At 34.3% G+C, this 14,448-nt stretch overlaps 2 protein-coding genes and 1 long non-coding RNA gene across 6 annotated transcripts; 2 read left to right on the top strand and 1 right to left on the bottom strand.

The window, feature by feature from the left end:
- The first annotated feature begins 3,171 nt into the window (after nt 1-3,171).
- On the top strand, nt 3,172-4,699 carry LOC122597168. Its single transcript, XM_043769799.1, has 3 exons — nt 3,172-3,223; nt 3,354-3,468; nt 4,299-4,699. The coding sequence occupies exons 1-3, from the start codon at nt 3,208-3,210 to the stop codon at nt 4,669-4,671; spliced, it is 504 nt and encodes a 167-aa protein (XP_043625734.1). The 5' UTR covers nt 3,172-3,207; the 3' UTR covers nt 4,672-4,699.
- A 980-nt stretch (nt 4,700-5,679) lies between these two features.
- Nucleotides 5,680-11,429, top strand: LOC122584590. Of its 4 annotated transcripts, XR_006321568.1 has the most exons (7): nt 5,684-5,768; nt 6,343-6,413; nt 6,981-7,134; nt 7,408-7,508; nt 9,720-9,880; nt 10,442-10,533; nt 11,149-11,429. It is a non-coding gene; the product is annotated as an uncharacterized LOC122584590 (long non-coding RNA). The 4 variants fall into 4 exon arrangements; XR_006321569.1 differs by lacking the exon at nt 6,343-6,413 and having other exon boundaries at nt 5,680-5,768; XR_006321567.1 differs by lacking the exons at nt 5,684-5,768; nt 6,343-6,413; nt 6,981-7,134; nt 7,408-7,508 and adding an exon at nt 9,290-9,506 and having other exon boundaries at nt 11,162-11,429.
- An 829-nt stretch (nt 11,430-12,258) lies between these two features.
- LOC122596357 (formin-like protein 3) lies at nt 12,259-14,448 on the bottom strand. Its single transcript, XM_043768925.1, has 2 exons — nt 13,979-14,448; nt 12,259-13,417 (listed from the first exon to the last, which is right to left on the bottom strand). Exons 1-2 carry the CDS (start codon nt 14,446-14,448, stop codon nt 12,259-12,261), a joined length of 1,629 nt encoding a protein of 542 aa, XP_043624860.1.

Genomic DNA, 14,448 nt, shown 5'->3' with positions numbered 1-14,448 from the left:
TGTTGTGGCGGGTAACGACCTTTTAAGGAGTATCGATGAAAAAAAAAGAAATTAAAGAGTAATAGGAAAAAGGATTGTTATTCAGGCTACTAATTATTCACATACTGTTGTGTAGCAAAATGGCTCATTGAAGTATATACATAGATACTGTATATATTGAAATATGAAAGACATATAAAGAGAAAGCTTGCAATTTTATTGAAAGTTGTTGCATATCCATCATCTCATATTCGTTTCATCTTTCTCTTCCACAACAATAAAAAATAAAAACAACAGTAAAAATACAAAATCAATTAGTTAATTTGTTATACACATATTGCGTACGCATACATATTATAATTAGAATAGAGAAAACAAAAAAAAATTTAGATATAGATATAGATATACGGATACCATAAGAAGATGAAAATTAGAAATGGTGAGGCAGATACATAGATGAATGTAAGAGTAAGTTCTAGAAGATAAAAGAAGAAAATAGAACCTGAGGCCGCGGTTTATTTCATATGCAAAAGCCATTTATATCTGTTGCACAAAGATTTGTACAAAGTTACCTACTGTTGAATGAACAGTAATTTTGTGAGGGAGTGAAACTTGGTTTTTAACATATATAAATGTACATTCTTAAACTAACTAAATGTAACTATTAAAAGTATGAATTTTAGAATACCAAAATTTTTAGTGAGGATAAATATATTTGTACGTATTTTAAGTTCAACATAATTTTTACACACATAAAACCGTGATAAATTTATAACTTGTTTACACTAACTAAAAATGCGAATAAATTGTAATATTATTTGTAATGAACAATTCCTTTTCTTTTGAAATAATAAATACTAATATTGCAAAGTTGTTTTTCGTAGCTATCTATTTTTTTTTTGAATGCTCGTGTCATGGGACGGCTAGCCGTTACATTCATACGGACAGACAGTCACTAGCGATCGATCCACGAAATCAGGAACCATGGGTGAGGGAAAACCCACCAATTTAACCGCTACAGAAGGCATGACGTTAAATTGGAGGTAAAACCTCGCCTGCTTAGACTCGAACCCTGGTCTCCTAGGATCCAATTATCATTGCAGGACTCCGAAATGCCGCTGGGGTTTAACCCATTAAGCTGTAGCTTTCTATAAATATTAAGAGAAATGCTACATACACAAACCAATTACAAACAGAGCACTACAAACTGATGTGGCAAATCAAGTGAACCAATAAAATGCAAAATCATTTTTTTCTTTCTTCATTGTCTCTTCATGTTATTGGTCACTCACAAGTTTGTATAAATATGTTTGTAATTAGTTAGGAGAAATGATTAATCCTCCTAATAAAATAGTCTAAAAATCCTCCTAACTATTGGATGATGACATGTGAAAAAATCAGGGAGCAAAATTAGGAAAGAGAATTAGTTGATACAACATGTCACTTTCTTAGAGTGTTATGAGGATTTTTTAGGCTATTTTGCTAGAAGGATTAGTCATTATCCATTAGCTTGTCATTATAGCATTGCTTTAATATTAAAATACATATTATAATATTTTTGTTACTAAGACATTAATATAGGATGCTTTTATTGTATTTTTAATTAAAATACATATTATGTTTGAGGTTTTAGGATAGTAAATAAATATCAACATAGCAAGTAGATTGATGGTCATGCATATATGGATATATCCTTTGAGATTTCGATATAAAGGGTTATGGCCGACATTTTTTTTCCATATGATTTAGCTTTTGGTTTAAAAAATAAATAACTTTAAAGTGCTTATAAGGTCATATTTTCAACACCTGCTATTGCCGTTTCTATAAGTATATGTTTAAGCTTTGTTACTTGTAGGACCAAATATATACAGACTTGATTATAAAATACTTATAGCTAGTGATTGGCCTTACTGTTGTTACATAATAGCACATGAAGTAAAATTGTCACAGATTTATGTCATTCATGGCCTACTTAATTTAATACAAATGTTTATTTTAAAACTTTAAAGTGAATGTCAAGTCCAATTAATTAGCCAACATGGGTTATTTCAAGAAAAGGTTTTTAAAGTAATATCTGTATGTTAATGTATATTTGGTCATTGTCTTTAATCCCAACAGCCATCGAGTTAAGGTTGGGTAAATTGTAAGTATTAGGAGTTGTAATCGAGACGCACTAGTTACGATGTAAGTTAGAAAAATTGATGTATTTATTTTCGATATGTTTAAATATTTAGTTACTTTGTAGTAGTGTCTTAATTATTCTATGGTTTAGGTATCTTGATGTTTGAGGAGTAACGAGTAAAGTTGCGTTCTTATTTGCTTTGAGTTAAGATAATTACTTTTTGTCACATGAAGGGCACAATAATAAACCTTGGCAACTATATCCCGTTTACATATATTGATATATTTGAGTCAATATTGATTTTTATTACATGTATTTGAGTCTATTGGATTAGTGTGTCTTGTTGTGTATATATTGATAATTAAAAAGTATAGTATCCGATGGTCCACTAGCAGTACAAAGATTAGGGTTTTTGATAAACATGATTGATATTTGATTAGATTAAATAATTTTGTTTAACTGATGTAGGTTGTTTTGGCAAATAGCTGTTTGATAGTATATGTGAAGATCTTCGTTAGCTTACATATATTTGTAGAGATGTTTTGATGTAGTTGCTAATGTTGTATGTTTCTGTTTTGATGTAGTTTTTTTTTGTATGAATATGCAGGCATCCTATTGCTATTTGACTCGAACCTGTTCTGAAAGTTGAGGTATTTCAAATTGTTTGTTGACACGGTGATCTTGATGGCTGAGGTCTCTCTCTCTCTCTGTGTGTGTGTGTTTGTGTTCATCATTTATCTCTTTCTTATGCTATCAATAATCCAACATATTTGCTGATGATATATATGCCAGGTTATATTTATCGGTATTGACAATTCTTGTTGGATGGCCGCTGAGGATTTTGATAACTTTGATGCTCAATGTAAAGTTATTGAATTCTATTGCAAGACTAAATTTAATGTAATTATTTTCATGCTCGATAAAATTATTTCCGTGCTCATTAATTACTTTGTTGATTGTGTTTTTTATTTTTACGTAACAACTTACTGTGTACACGTGTGTGTGTTTTGTTATAGGCTAATCCAGACTCCGTTGTGGGCTTATTCACAATGAGTTCAGATTGTAAAGGGCTATTGCTCTGGCCTTCTAGTGATATTGGAAAGATCATGGATGAAGTTCAAGGTTCATTTCTTTCTAATTTACATACTCTTTTCTTTTAAATTTTACATGATATCATCATGTCTATGTAAGATTTCTATTCTTATGAACCATTCAGTTAGACTCAAAAGAACGGTCTATCCTTGTTTCTTAGATATGCTTCCTCATTATGGTCACTTGGACGTTGTATGTGTGGCAACATCTCTCATTCCTGTACTGAACCAGTGTCGCCCAGGTTTGAAAAAAAGGATCCTTCTTATTACTGGAGGGTATGCATGCAATTCTGTTCTTAAAACATTATAGCTTTTTATTTTATCCATCTAGTTATATATATATTTTTATATATATATAGGGGTGGGTTATTTATAGTACAAGCATTTAAAAAAGTACAAAAAGTACATGTCTAAGTTAACTTACACATGCTTGTTCCTTTCATCTCCCACCACCACCACCACCACCACCATGATCATCTCCGACCACCACCATGATTCTCCGGCGACAGCGACCATCTCTGGCGAGACTTACACATGTGTAACTACAACTTACACATGTGTAAGTTAACTTTCCGGCGAGAATCAGGTTCGTTTTCGGGTGGATACGGTACGGGCCAGAGGCCCTCATCCGTTCTAAGCTGACCGTCAAGGGACGCATATGGGAATCGTATCGATTTGATGGGCGGCGATCCAAGAGATGGTGACGGTTTGCTACGGTACGGGCAAAGCCCTTGATGCCGGCGCCGTGGTTGGGGTGGTCGGAGATGATGGTGGCTGGTGGTGGTTGTCTCGCGAAAGAAAAAACCTAGAAATTTTAGACCCTAAAATGCTAAAAAAAAGTTGTACTTACACATGTGTAAGTTAGTTACACATGTGTAACTCTCGCCGGAGATGGTCGCCGTCGCCGGAGGATCATGGTGGTGGTCGGAGATGATCACGGTGGTGGTGGTGGTGGTCGGAGATGGAAGGAAGAAGGAAGAAAAAGGAGGAAATACCTTGTACTTTTTTAAACCCTTGTACTAAAAATAACTTTCCTCTCCCTATATATATATGTATATATATATATATTGTTGGCTAATTATTTATGTTTGTTTCTTGGCTGCCAGTCCTACAAATCTGTATCCAACAGCTGTGAACGAGATCGCAGAGAAATATAGAGAGAATTCAATAGCTCTTGATGTAGTCAACTTCTATCCGGAGGAAAGGTGCAACTTTACGGTAGGTGGGTACCATTTTGGGAGGAGCGCGCTTCAGGATCTTGTTGCTGCTACCAATGTTGAAGGCAACAGCCGCATTGTACACGTCATACCTGGATCTCATATGGTTGCTGTCAAGGACTTGTTGAAACCATCTTGCAAGGAGAAGCATCATGCCGCTGCGGATGATGATTGTGCTGGACCGCTGGGAATTGGATATGATGGGCATGTCACCTTATTAAACAAATTTGAACAACGTATGGAGGAGACTCTAGCTCACTGATGCACGTGTGCAGCTTGTTTGTTTTTGTGTAAGCTACTGAATTGTTTTATGTTTATCTGCTAAGCAGATCATAATATTAATCGATCACTCTAGTTGGTTAATAATTTTATCTATGTTATCATCACAAGTACGTATTATTGTTTCCCCATTATTGTGTCCATCCATGAATTTGTTATCTTGCCATGAGGTGGTTGAGTGACTTTGTATCCATTAAATTTCTTCGTGATTTAGTTTTCCACTCCAGTCACTTATGCAGTGATAAGGAAATTTGTATGGAACTAAATGTATTACTCTTAAAAACATTAGGATAATATATATATATATATCTAATCTAATATAATATAAAGTTGAGTTATAGTTGCTTTGTTAGTACAAAATTTTTGATGGAATTTATGAGGATATTTATGGCTTTGATGATCATTAGCATTGTATCATATGTAATATGATATGCATATAGTTGTTTTGATATAGTATTTTGTAATAGCAGGTATGAAAGACCGTAAATGAGGTTAAATGCACTAATTGAGTGATGTTTATGATGGTTAATGATGCAAGGTTTGTGAAAGGTTGATTTTAATGGTGGGTTGATCTTAATTGTTCTGATTGTTAATAATGAGAATGAATTAGGTAGATGAGAAGTTTGAAATGTGGTTCTTATAGTGGGTTTGGAAGTTGAAGCGGAAAAAGAATGATTGGTAGAAAACTAGGAAAAGGTAAAAAGAGAATAATTAGATAATGTGTAATTCTCTTCAATAAATTAAGTCACATATTATTAACTAACTATCGATGTGTTAGAGTCTTTTTCACAACCCTTTCTCTTCCGAGGTAAATATATCCCCTTTTTTTGGTTGAAAATCTTATTTGGGGCTTTCATCGGTTCACTAGAGTCTTTCCCAGGTACCATATTCTAATTATAATTTAATTTTTATCAATATTTTTTTTTAATTTTATTTTTTTTTATGCTGAATGCATGTGCTCTTTCATGGGGTCATATGTGTGATTCTTTACATCGCCTATGGCTTTCTTGCTGCACCAAGGCTATCCAGAGGATTTGGCAGGGACACTACCACATCATTACCAAGAGAGGACTTATGTAGGTAATATCGTGATTTATTACCAAGTAGCTGGTTTTCCAAATTACATATTAATCAAACCAGATGATTAGAAATAGACCCAATGTTTATATGGAATAATTGCTAAAATGGTGACCATATTTTGTTCAATTTCTATTTTCGGAAATCGTGACCTTTTTGCCCAGGAGAAAACATTGAACTTCGTTTTTTTTAGAAATTCTCGATATCCAAATACGATGATTATTGGCAGCCCAGACAATTAATTAGGTCAAGATCATGATATGGGAATAACTTTGATCAGTTTGTCTTTTTTTAGTTTGTCTTTTTTTATGTGGCACCTGCTGATAAACGGGAAGATTACCTTATTTCCAAATTTTAAAAAGGCTGGCGATTTTTGGTCCCCCTTTATGCAATTTTTCGTTATGTTTAAATCCAAAAAAATTAGGGGAAAAATATAATAACCATTCAGTATACAAGTGAAAACCCATAATCCAACTCTTCAGATCTCTTGGTTAAAAACTTCATGAAAGCTAACCGTGAAATCTAAAATGATGGTTGATACTTATTTACCTAGAATTTGATAGCTTTTAATTGGCAGGAGTATGTAGTGGGGGATCTTTAATGGGCATTACACCACTGTAAAACTCGATCTAGAGCACAGGTTAACTGGTTAGTTCTCTTTTCAAGACAAATGTTAAACCTGAGTCACTAAGATGATGTGATTAAACTTTTGATGTTATAGGTTGAACCTTAATGCCCATTGCTTATATAAGAAAGAATATGTCAGTTGCGTAACAAGTAACCCTAATGTTGTTTCATAAGTTGGTCTTCAACGTGGCCCCACCAAGGTTTTCAGGTTATGACAGTGTATATGAGAGGAAGTTATTGAAAAAGTCTCTTAGCACCGACTAAAGCTGGTTGTTTCTTAATTTACCGTCTAAACTTATCCATTGTATTAGTGGGGGGTTATAGGTCTTTTTAGATTTTTCTGTGTTTACGGATTTAGTTAGTTATGACTTATGAGTCATGAGCATGTCATAACAAAGCTACTTCTGTGCTAATGCAATGGGCGACCGGTTTAGGCTGGAGCTTGATGTGAATGATGAAATCATGTGAAACCGGGGAGAAATTGGTCAATTTGACTACTAGGTCCTGTAGTATGCATATAGTTTTAGCTATGTGTGTTACCTGACACATTGTTTGGTCTAACATGGTGTGTTGTTTTGACTTCTACAGGACGAGTCAGTTGTCACGTCCATTCTGTCACCTGTTCCGGAAATCCTAATTGGCAACAAGCATGTGTTTGAAATCAAAAGCCATACATACTATCATCATCGTGAGTATGAAAGTTTCAACTATGCAAGAAAAACTAATACAAGAAACTGAAATAGTGAGTTGTGTCTATATATGATATATAGTTCATAAACTTTATTTCCTGTTCAAATAGGCAGAGTACATTTCTATGCGAATAGTTATTTTTAAAAAAGAACTTTATTTGCTGTTCAAATAGTCAATTAATAATCATAGTACATTTCTATGGCAAATAAAGTTTTAGAAAAAATGAAATTAGAACATTGAACCCATGTTGTGACTTGTGATTGATATGTTGATTCTACACATCTTAAATGCTTCAAGAATAGTTCTTCTGTTATTGACATGCTAGGTGGTTCAATAAGTAAGTATTATCATGCGAATGTGAAATCAGATGGAAAAGTCCAACATTTTGTGGCCTAAAAATGAGCGACGACACTCTACACCAGCAAGGTATGCAATTTCATTATGCATTAATTTCATCACCTATTTTTTTTTGTGTGTCAATTTCACCATTATCCCCTATCTCTTTAACCACCCTGTACATAAATGGTCGCTTTATTATGACATGTTCACTTTCTGGTTATTCGTTGGTAACGAGAAAGTAATTGAGTAAATCTCTTAGTACCGACTAAAGTGGGTTGTTCCTTAACTTACCGTCTAAACATAGTCATGTTATTAGTGGGGGGTTATAGATCGTTATTGATCTTTCCGTGTCTATTTATAAAGCTCACGTTCAAGTTGTCACAGTTGATAAAAACCGAAAGCAGCATATATACTTTTAGTAATTTTGCTATTGTTTGCACAGAATACTACCAATGAATTAAGTCGTGTTATGCTTTCCTCAATTAAACCAGTTAAAATGACTGTTTTGGGTCAGCAACCCCAATATCTGCAAAAACAAATGACACCTTTTAATCCGTGTTTTGGGTTAGCCAGCCCAACCACACCAAGAAAACGACCTGTTTTGAAGACCTGGTATGCAAGCAACGGGGTATAAAATAGTATAATAATTCTAATCATGTTAGACACACTCATTATCTATAGAAAAACTTTCGCATAAAGTTTATTGGTCAACTAGCCTAACGTCGCCAACAAAATGACCTGTTGACCCACCCATTTTGCCACATATAATTCTATTGGTATATAAATGAGCCCAGGTATATCTATTGCAAATACAATCATAACCATTCCGCGAGTCCGAAGTGGACAAATAATGCTCTATGAACAGCGAAGATGAAACTGAAGAATGTGTTGGACACAAATCACAATCTTATTTATTCATTATTATTGTTCCATCTCATCGTGTTTTCAGAGGCTAATATCATATGAGTAGTTTCCTTGCATGTGTGCCCCCCTTTTTGGTCATGTTAAGCAAATTGTGTATCCTTTTGACATATATCCCGATTTATTTTCATATAGGCAAATATATATCTTTCAAAACCTCTCTTTATTATTTAAAGTATTTATCACATGGGAGATGGGATTTTAAATTTTAATCAACATAGCCGATATTGAAGACCTACATGAAGGACTGAATACTCAAAGTGTAAATGTGATGAACCACTACAATTAAATACTGTTTTCTTTAGATCCTATCTCAAATATATAGTGTTTAGCTTCTTAACTCAACGTCTTGCAAGGTACACTCTTTTCTCTTTTAAAACATTCAGCATGCAAAATACATACAGGTTTGCCAACAGATCAAAACGGGCATGGTTGACCCATAAACATTTCATGTCAAAGGGTCGAGAGGACCGCTTTACGCCGGTTGGGTTTGTGACACCCCCACACTCACTATTCCATATATATAATATATACACACACACACACAGGGAAAGGAGAATATAAGATTGTCCGACACCCAAGCTTAGGTGTGGAACCCCTCACATACAAATTTTTTAATTTTTTTTGATTAATGACTAAATGCTTAGGCCCTTATGAATTTTATGGATAAAAAAAACAATATGTAAGTGTTCCACACCAAAGCTTATATTCCCATCCCCATATCTATATAATTATTAAAATAGCTTTTAACCGAGACTTTTGAAAGCCCTTCTTAACCTAAGTTATGTTAAAATATTGACATGTAGGATTTTAGCTTACATGTCATTTCCATATAAATTTAGTTTATTTATTTTTTATTTTTTTTTAACAAACCTGACACACGCTGACCTTGGAGCCCACCCGTTTAACCAACCCCATCTATCCTTTCAAGTTTTATCTTTTCCATCCAACACCATTCATGCCCTATTTTTTCTTTTTTTTCTACATGAACAGAGGATGTAAAGTTGTAAATGTCTTCCAATCCCTATCCCTAATCAATCTTATATTCTTCAATGATGAAAGAAAATCTTGATTTCTTACATTGACGAATATCAGAGCGATGTTCCTGTATTGTTTTATTCGAACTGTTTTTTTTAATAATAAATTCGTGGTTCAGGTCCGAAGGTAAATCCAATTATTAATCAACCTCATTTTTAGTTCGTATTTTAAAGTTTGGTTATATATTTATTATTGATATTGATATTTGGAAGTTTACTCTATTGTTAATGTTAGTTGTTAATATATGAATCTTTATTAGTTTAATGTTTAGCTGGATCATGATTTGTAAAGAGTTAAATGTGCTCTTCTAATTGGTTTCTTTTTCAATGACATGATCAGGGGATGCGTCACTTGATTTCCTATGTGATTGCATTCATGATGCTATTGGGTAACAATAGCAGTGATGAGGAAGGTAAATCTGTGACATTATGCAGAGGCAACTACAAAACTACAAATTAAATTAGCAAAACTATGTCGACGCAATCACACGTTTGGGATAGGTATTGATTCTGCTACTTAGTAAAGATATATTGCTACATAGTAGTTGTTATTCTTTTGACCTTGAAGTTCAATCCAAGTTTATTTGTTAAGCTAGGAAGTTAAAGAAACATTTTTATTAAATATAAATTTACTGTTCAATGTTGATATTATGTGGGAGTAGCCGTATGCTATCTACTTAGAGTCTAGGTAGATAATGTCTTTGTACATGATTGAAAGAATGCACATGTTATTATAAGATTGGTATAGTATGCAGGTTCTCGAAACGAGTTCTTAGATGTAAATGAAAGGAGTGATGCATATGATACATCTACATTTTTTTTATTCTACTTAGTTTTCTTATTTTGATTGTGATATAATATGTATTTACTTTGAAACAATTTCAATAGAAAGGGATGGGTGACCTTGATCAAGTGAACTAAAGAGACATTTTTAGGTGCTTTATGATCCGATTTTAATACAACTGAAGCTCTTCATATCCATCTTTAGATACGGGTGTTTAACTTCTATTTGTTGGAAAGGTAAAGGTTATACTTATCTTCCATTTGTGTTTTGATATGTAGGTAAATTCCATTTTTAATACGGGTGTAGATACGGGTGATCTGCAGATAAAGGTTATACTTAATGTTCACCAATACTTATGTCAAATTTAAAGGTAGCACCTCTATTTCTCTTCTTACTATGTAAATTACTCACTTAGTTTACAGGCCCCTCAAAGACAGACTCTTCTATTTTAAGCCACGATGCCTGCCTAGAATTTTAGTCCACTAGTTGTTTGTTCGTCTTAGGTCTCATACTTTCCTTCGAATGATCTTGTGTCGTTTTGCTTATAGTCTCATTCAACGTCACTTACAGCCGAATACAGGAGTTAAAAGTAATTTGATCATTTTGGCTACAAAACCCAAAATGTTAGTTCAGCACTTTGGATGTGACCCCGTCTCTTAATTACTACGTATATACTTATTTATCATAACATATTAGTGATATACTAATACAGTATAAACCCAACTCAGGCATTTGTACCATTACAAAAAAGCAGGTTGGTTAATTGGTAATATTGGGTAGTTGTTTAGGATGATAACTTGGCTTGTCTAGATTTTAGAATTGCGTCTGTATCTTCCGTTCAGCCAGTTCTACAGATTTAGCAATCGCACTGGCAAATACCAACCAATCAAGTTCTATTCCGTGTTATTTTTATGACATTATTACTCCTCTTGGTATAGTATATATTATTACTAACATGTAATATTGTGTGGGTATTTGACTTAAGATGATACTGATAGATTAGCTGATCTGGAATTTGAGGAAGACATATGAGAAGTATTCCATCATTTTTCTAGATCAAAATGCAGATTCTTCCGTTTTCATCCAGGATTTCGCTCGAAGTGCTTTGATCAAACCCATCAAAGTCAATTTGGGTCGAGCAGAAAGCAACAAATCTTGATGTTATTGACTAGATATTCATTTATTTATTATCTTATATGTACTCAAGTAATAATGGAATGAGATTCATTTTTATCTACTACAATGGTTAAATTATGTTACTTTTTATACTGTTTTATGTTTCACTATTTTTTTTATTCTTAAGTTAATGTTCTCCATTTGTTGTCTTTATATTTTATCAGTATCATTAGACATTCAATAACTATCTATTCTAATTATTACATTTTAAATAGTTCTTATACATATTTTATCATAATGTTTCATTTACTAATTTTTTTAAACCGAAGTATCTTGAAATTTTCTTTCTTTCTAACATAAAGATAAATATTTGCAAAGTAGCACTATTAAACTAATTAAAACAATTTTAAAAATATCGCGCATCGCACGTGTAGTATATATATATATATACATATATATAATGGTAAGACGCACAAATTAATACCACCACATGCTGATTCCCCTTTCTTTATTTTGTCTAACTTTCCCTTTATTAGTAATACATTATGATGTATATATAGATAGAAGTATAATTGTATGGTATGTGAACTTGATGCGCATGTTTTGGGCTCCCTTTGCTGGCTTCGAACAACAACAAACTTAAAGATATTATTTAATTTTATGTTTACTAGTATGTTTTTGTTTGTGATATGGGATAGATGAGATTTTGATGATTAGTTGATGTTATAATTCATTCATTAGATATGGTTTTGAAATTAATATTGTTTAGATGTTTTTTGTGAATGATTGATGAATTGAAAAAAGAAATGATGAAGAAAATTGATAAAGAGAGAGAAACACGGTGTAAAAGAATATATAGAGAAACAGAAAGAAAGAAAAAAGAAGAAGAAAGAAGATAAGGCTCATTATAATGTAAAAGGACCAAACTGCCCTCATGTGTAATGCACATGGGGGTTTTAACGGCCGAATTTAATAGAAGTCAATGCCACGGGCTTCTGGCAATGAAAAAGGCAAAGACCAGTTGCAACGAAAACAAACCCAATGGGCAAAATACGAATATAACAAACCACATGGACCATTTGTGACATTTTCTCATAATCAAATTGGTACTTTTTGTCAAGCTATCAGCTGAGGTCAACCTTACTTTAACCAGCACAGATATATAATTGAACATTAAGAAATAGCATAAATAATTGTTCTTACTGTATAATGTAAGAAAAAGAGTACCATTACTACCAGCTGTACCACCCTGATAGAAGGGCAAGAAGGCCACATCACCAAGCATACCGGCGTTACTAGCGGCTGGTGCAAATCGAAACCTACTACCCTGATAGAAGGCCCCATCACCAAGCATAGTACTACCATCGATGACAGTTTCTCCTCGTGCATGGCTACCTTGGTTGATGGCTAGAGTGTTGCTGCTTTGATGATCAGGTTGAACTAAAGGCGTCTGAACTGGAGGCCCGGTGGTGGTGCTGCTGCCTTGATGAGTAGTTTGAACGGAAGGCGTCTGAACTGGAGGCCCGGTGGTGGTGGTGCTGCCTTGATGAGTAGTTTGAACAGAAGGCGTCTGAACTGGAGGCCCGATGGTGGTGTTGCTGCCTTGATGAGTAGTTTGAACGGAAGGCGTCTGAACTGGAGGCCCGGTGGTGGTGCTGCTGCCTTGATGAGTAGTTTGAACGGAAGGCGTCTGAACTGGAGGCCCGGTGGTGGTGGTGCTGCCTTGATGAGTAGTTTGAACAGAAGGCGTCTGAACTGGAGGCCCGGTGGTGGTGGTGCTGCCTTGATGAGTAGTTTGAACGGAAGGCGTCTGAACTGGAGGCCTGGTGGTGGTGCTGCTGCCTTGATGAGTAGTTTGAATGGAAGGCATCTGAACTGGAGGCCCGGTGGTGCTGATGCTGCCTTGATGAGTAGTTTGAACGGAAGGCGTCTGAACTAGAGGCCCGGTGGTGGTGGTGCTGCCTTGATGAGTAGTTTGAACGGAAGGCGTCTGAACTGGAGGCCCAGGTTTGACACCAAACATGTGGATTCCACAAGTGTGATAATGTTTGTACGTGACATCAAATTTTCCGGGAATTGTTGTTGAATCACAGATGTATTTTGAAGCCGGACATCCATCTTTCTTACATTTATAAAATCTGTAGAATAACAAGACTCATTTATTTAAATTTCAAATAAAACCTAACAAATAAATATCCAGTACTTTTTATTTATTTTTTTTTAAATTTTATAAAAACTATGTATATTAAAAAGGAAATATATGTAATATCAAATAATTTTCTGATCATTATATATGTATTTTATATAAAAAAAAACACCCATAATTATATATATTTTAAATTTTTAAAAAAAAACCCATAATCTATTTTTTATTATTATAATTACAGTAACCCCCAAATATAAAAAAAAAAATATATAAAAATACTAAAATGAAATATAAAAAAGTAAGTAGGTCGAAACCCCCAAATATGCCAACTTCTATTAATTGATTTAACTTTAAAAAAAAAAAAAAAAGAATAATCACAAATAAATTATAATTATTATTGTATATTTTTTATTACAAAAAGAAAAGAAAGGAAAATGCCACCAGTGAAATTAATTTAGAAAGATGAAAAGGAAAGAAAGTGGGGCCAAAATCCCCATATCCCAACTTCCATTAACGAATCTATGAGTAAGTAAAAAATGGAAAAAGATAATACCTTTTTCGAATGTTATCTGAGACCCACCGAGATGGAGGTTTCCACGGCAGCCTATCGGATGGAAACTTTGATCCCTCAGCGGAGATAGTGTCGGAGTAGGTCGGTGGCACACCCCTTCCCGGTGGCGATGGCGGCGGTGGCAGGGCAACGCCCTTCATCTTTTCTTGTCGGTGAGGAGGGTCAGAGTGGGTTGATGGTGCTGGTTCTAAGTCTTTCCTTTTCTGACCACTTTCCGGTGGCGGCGGCAGCGGCGGCGGGGCAACTCCTCTCATCATTTGTCGTCCGTTTCTTCTGGCAGCAGCTTCGGTACGAAGGTCGGAAATTACTGATTCCCTCAATTGAGCAATTTTGGGTTCCAATTGGTTATCCAATACATCCAGAATCTGAAGAGAGGTATGACTTGGGATAGACACGTTTAGTAGAATTTCTTTTGCTTCAGTTAGGAAGTCATCAGAGGTGGGATGATCCAT

This window comes from Erigeron canadensis, chromosome 1 (assembly GCF_010389155.1).
Source record: "Erigeron canadensis isolate Cc75 chromosome 1, C_canadensis_v1, whole genome shotgun sequence".
Taxonomy (NCBI): Eukaryota; Viridiplantae; Streptophyta; class Magnoliopsida; order Asterales; family Asteraceae; genus Erigeron; species Erigeron canadensis.
Note: the sequence above shows the minus strand (reverse complement) of the source record. Positions and strands in the feature narration are given on the sequence as shown.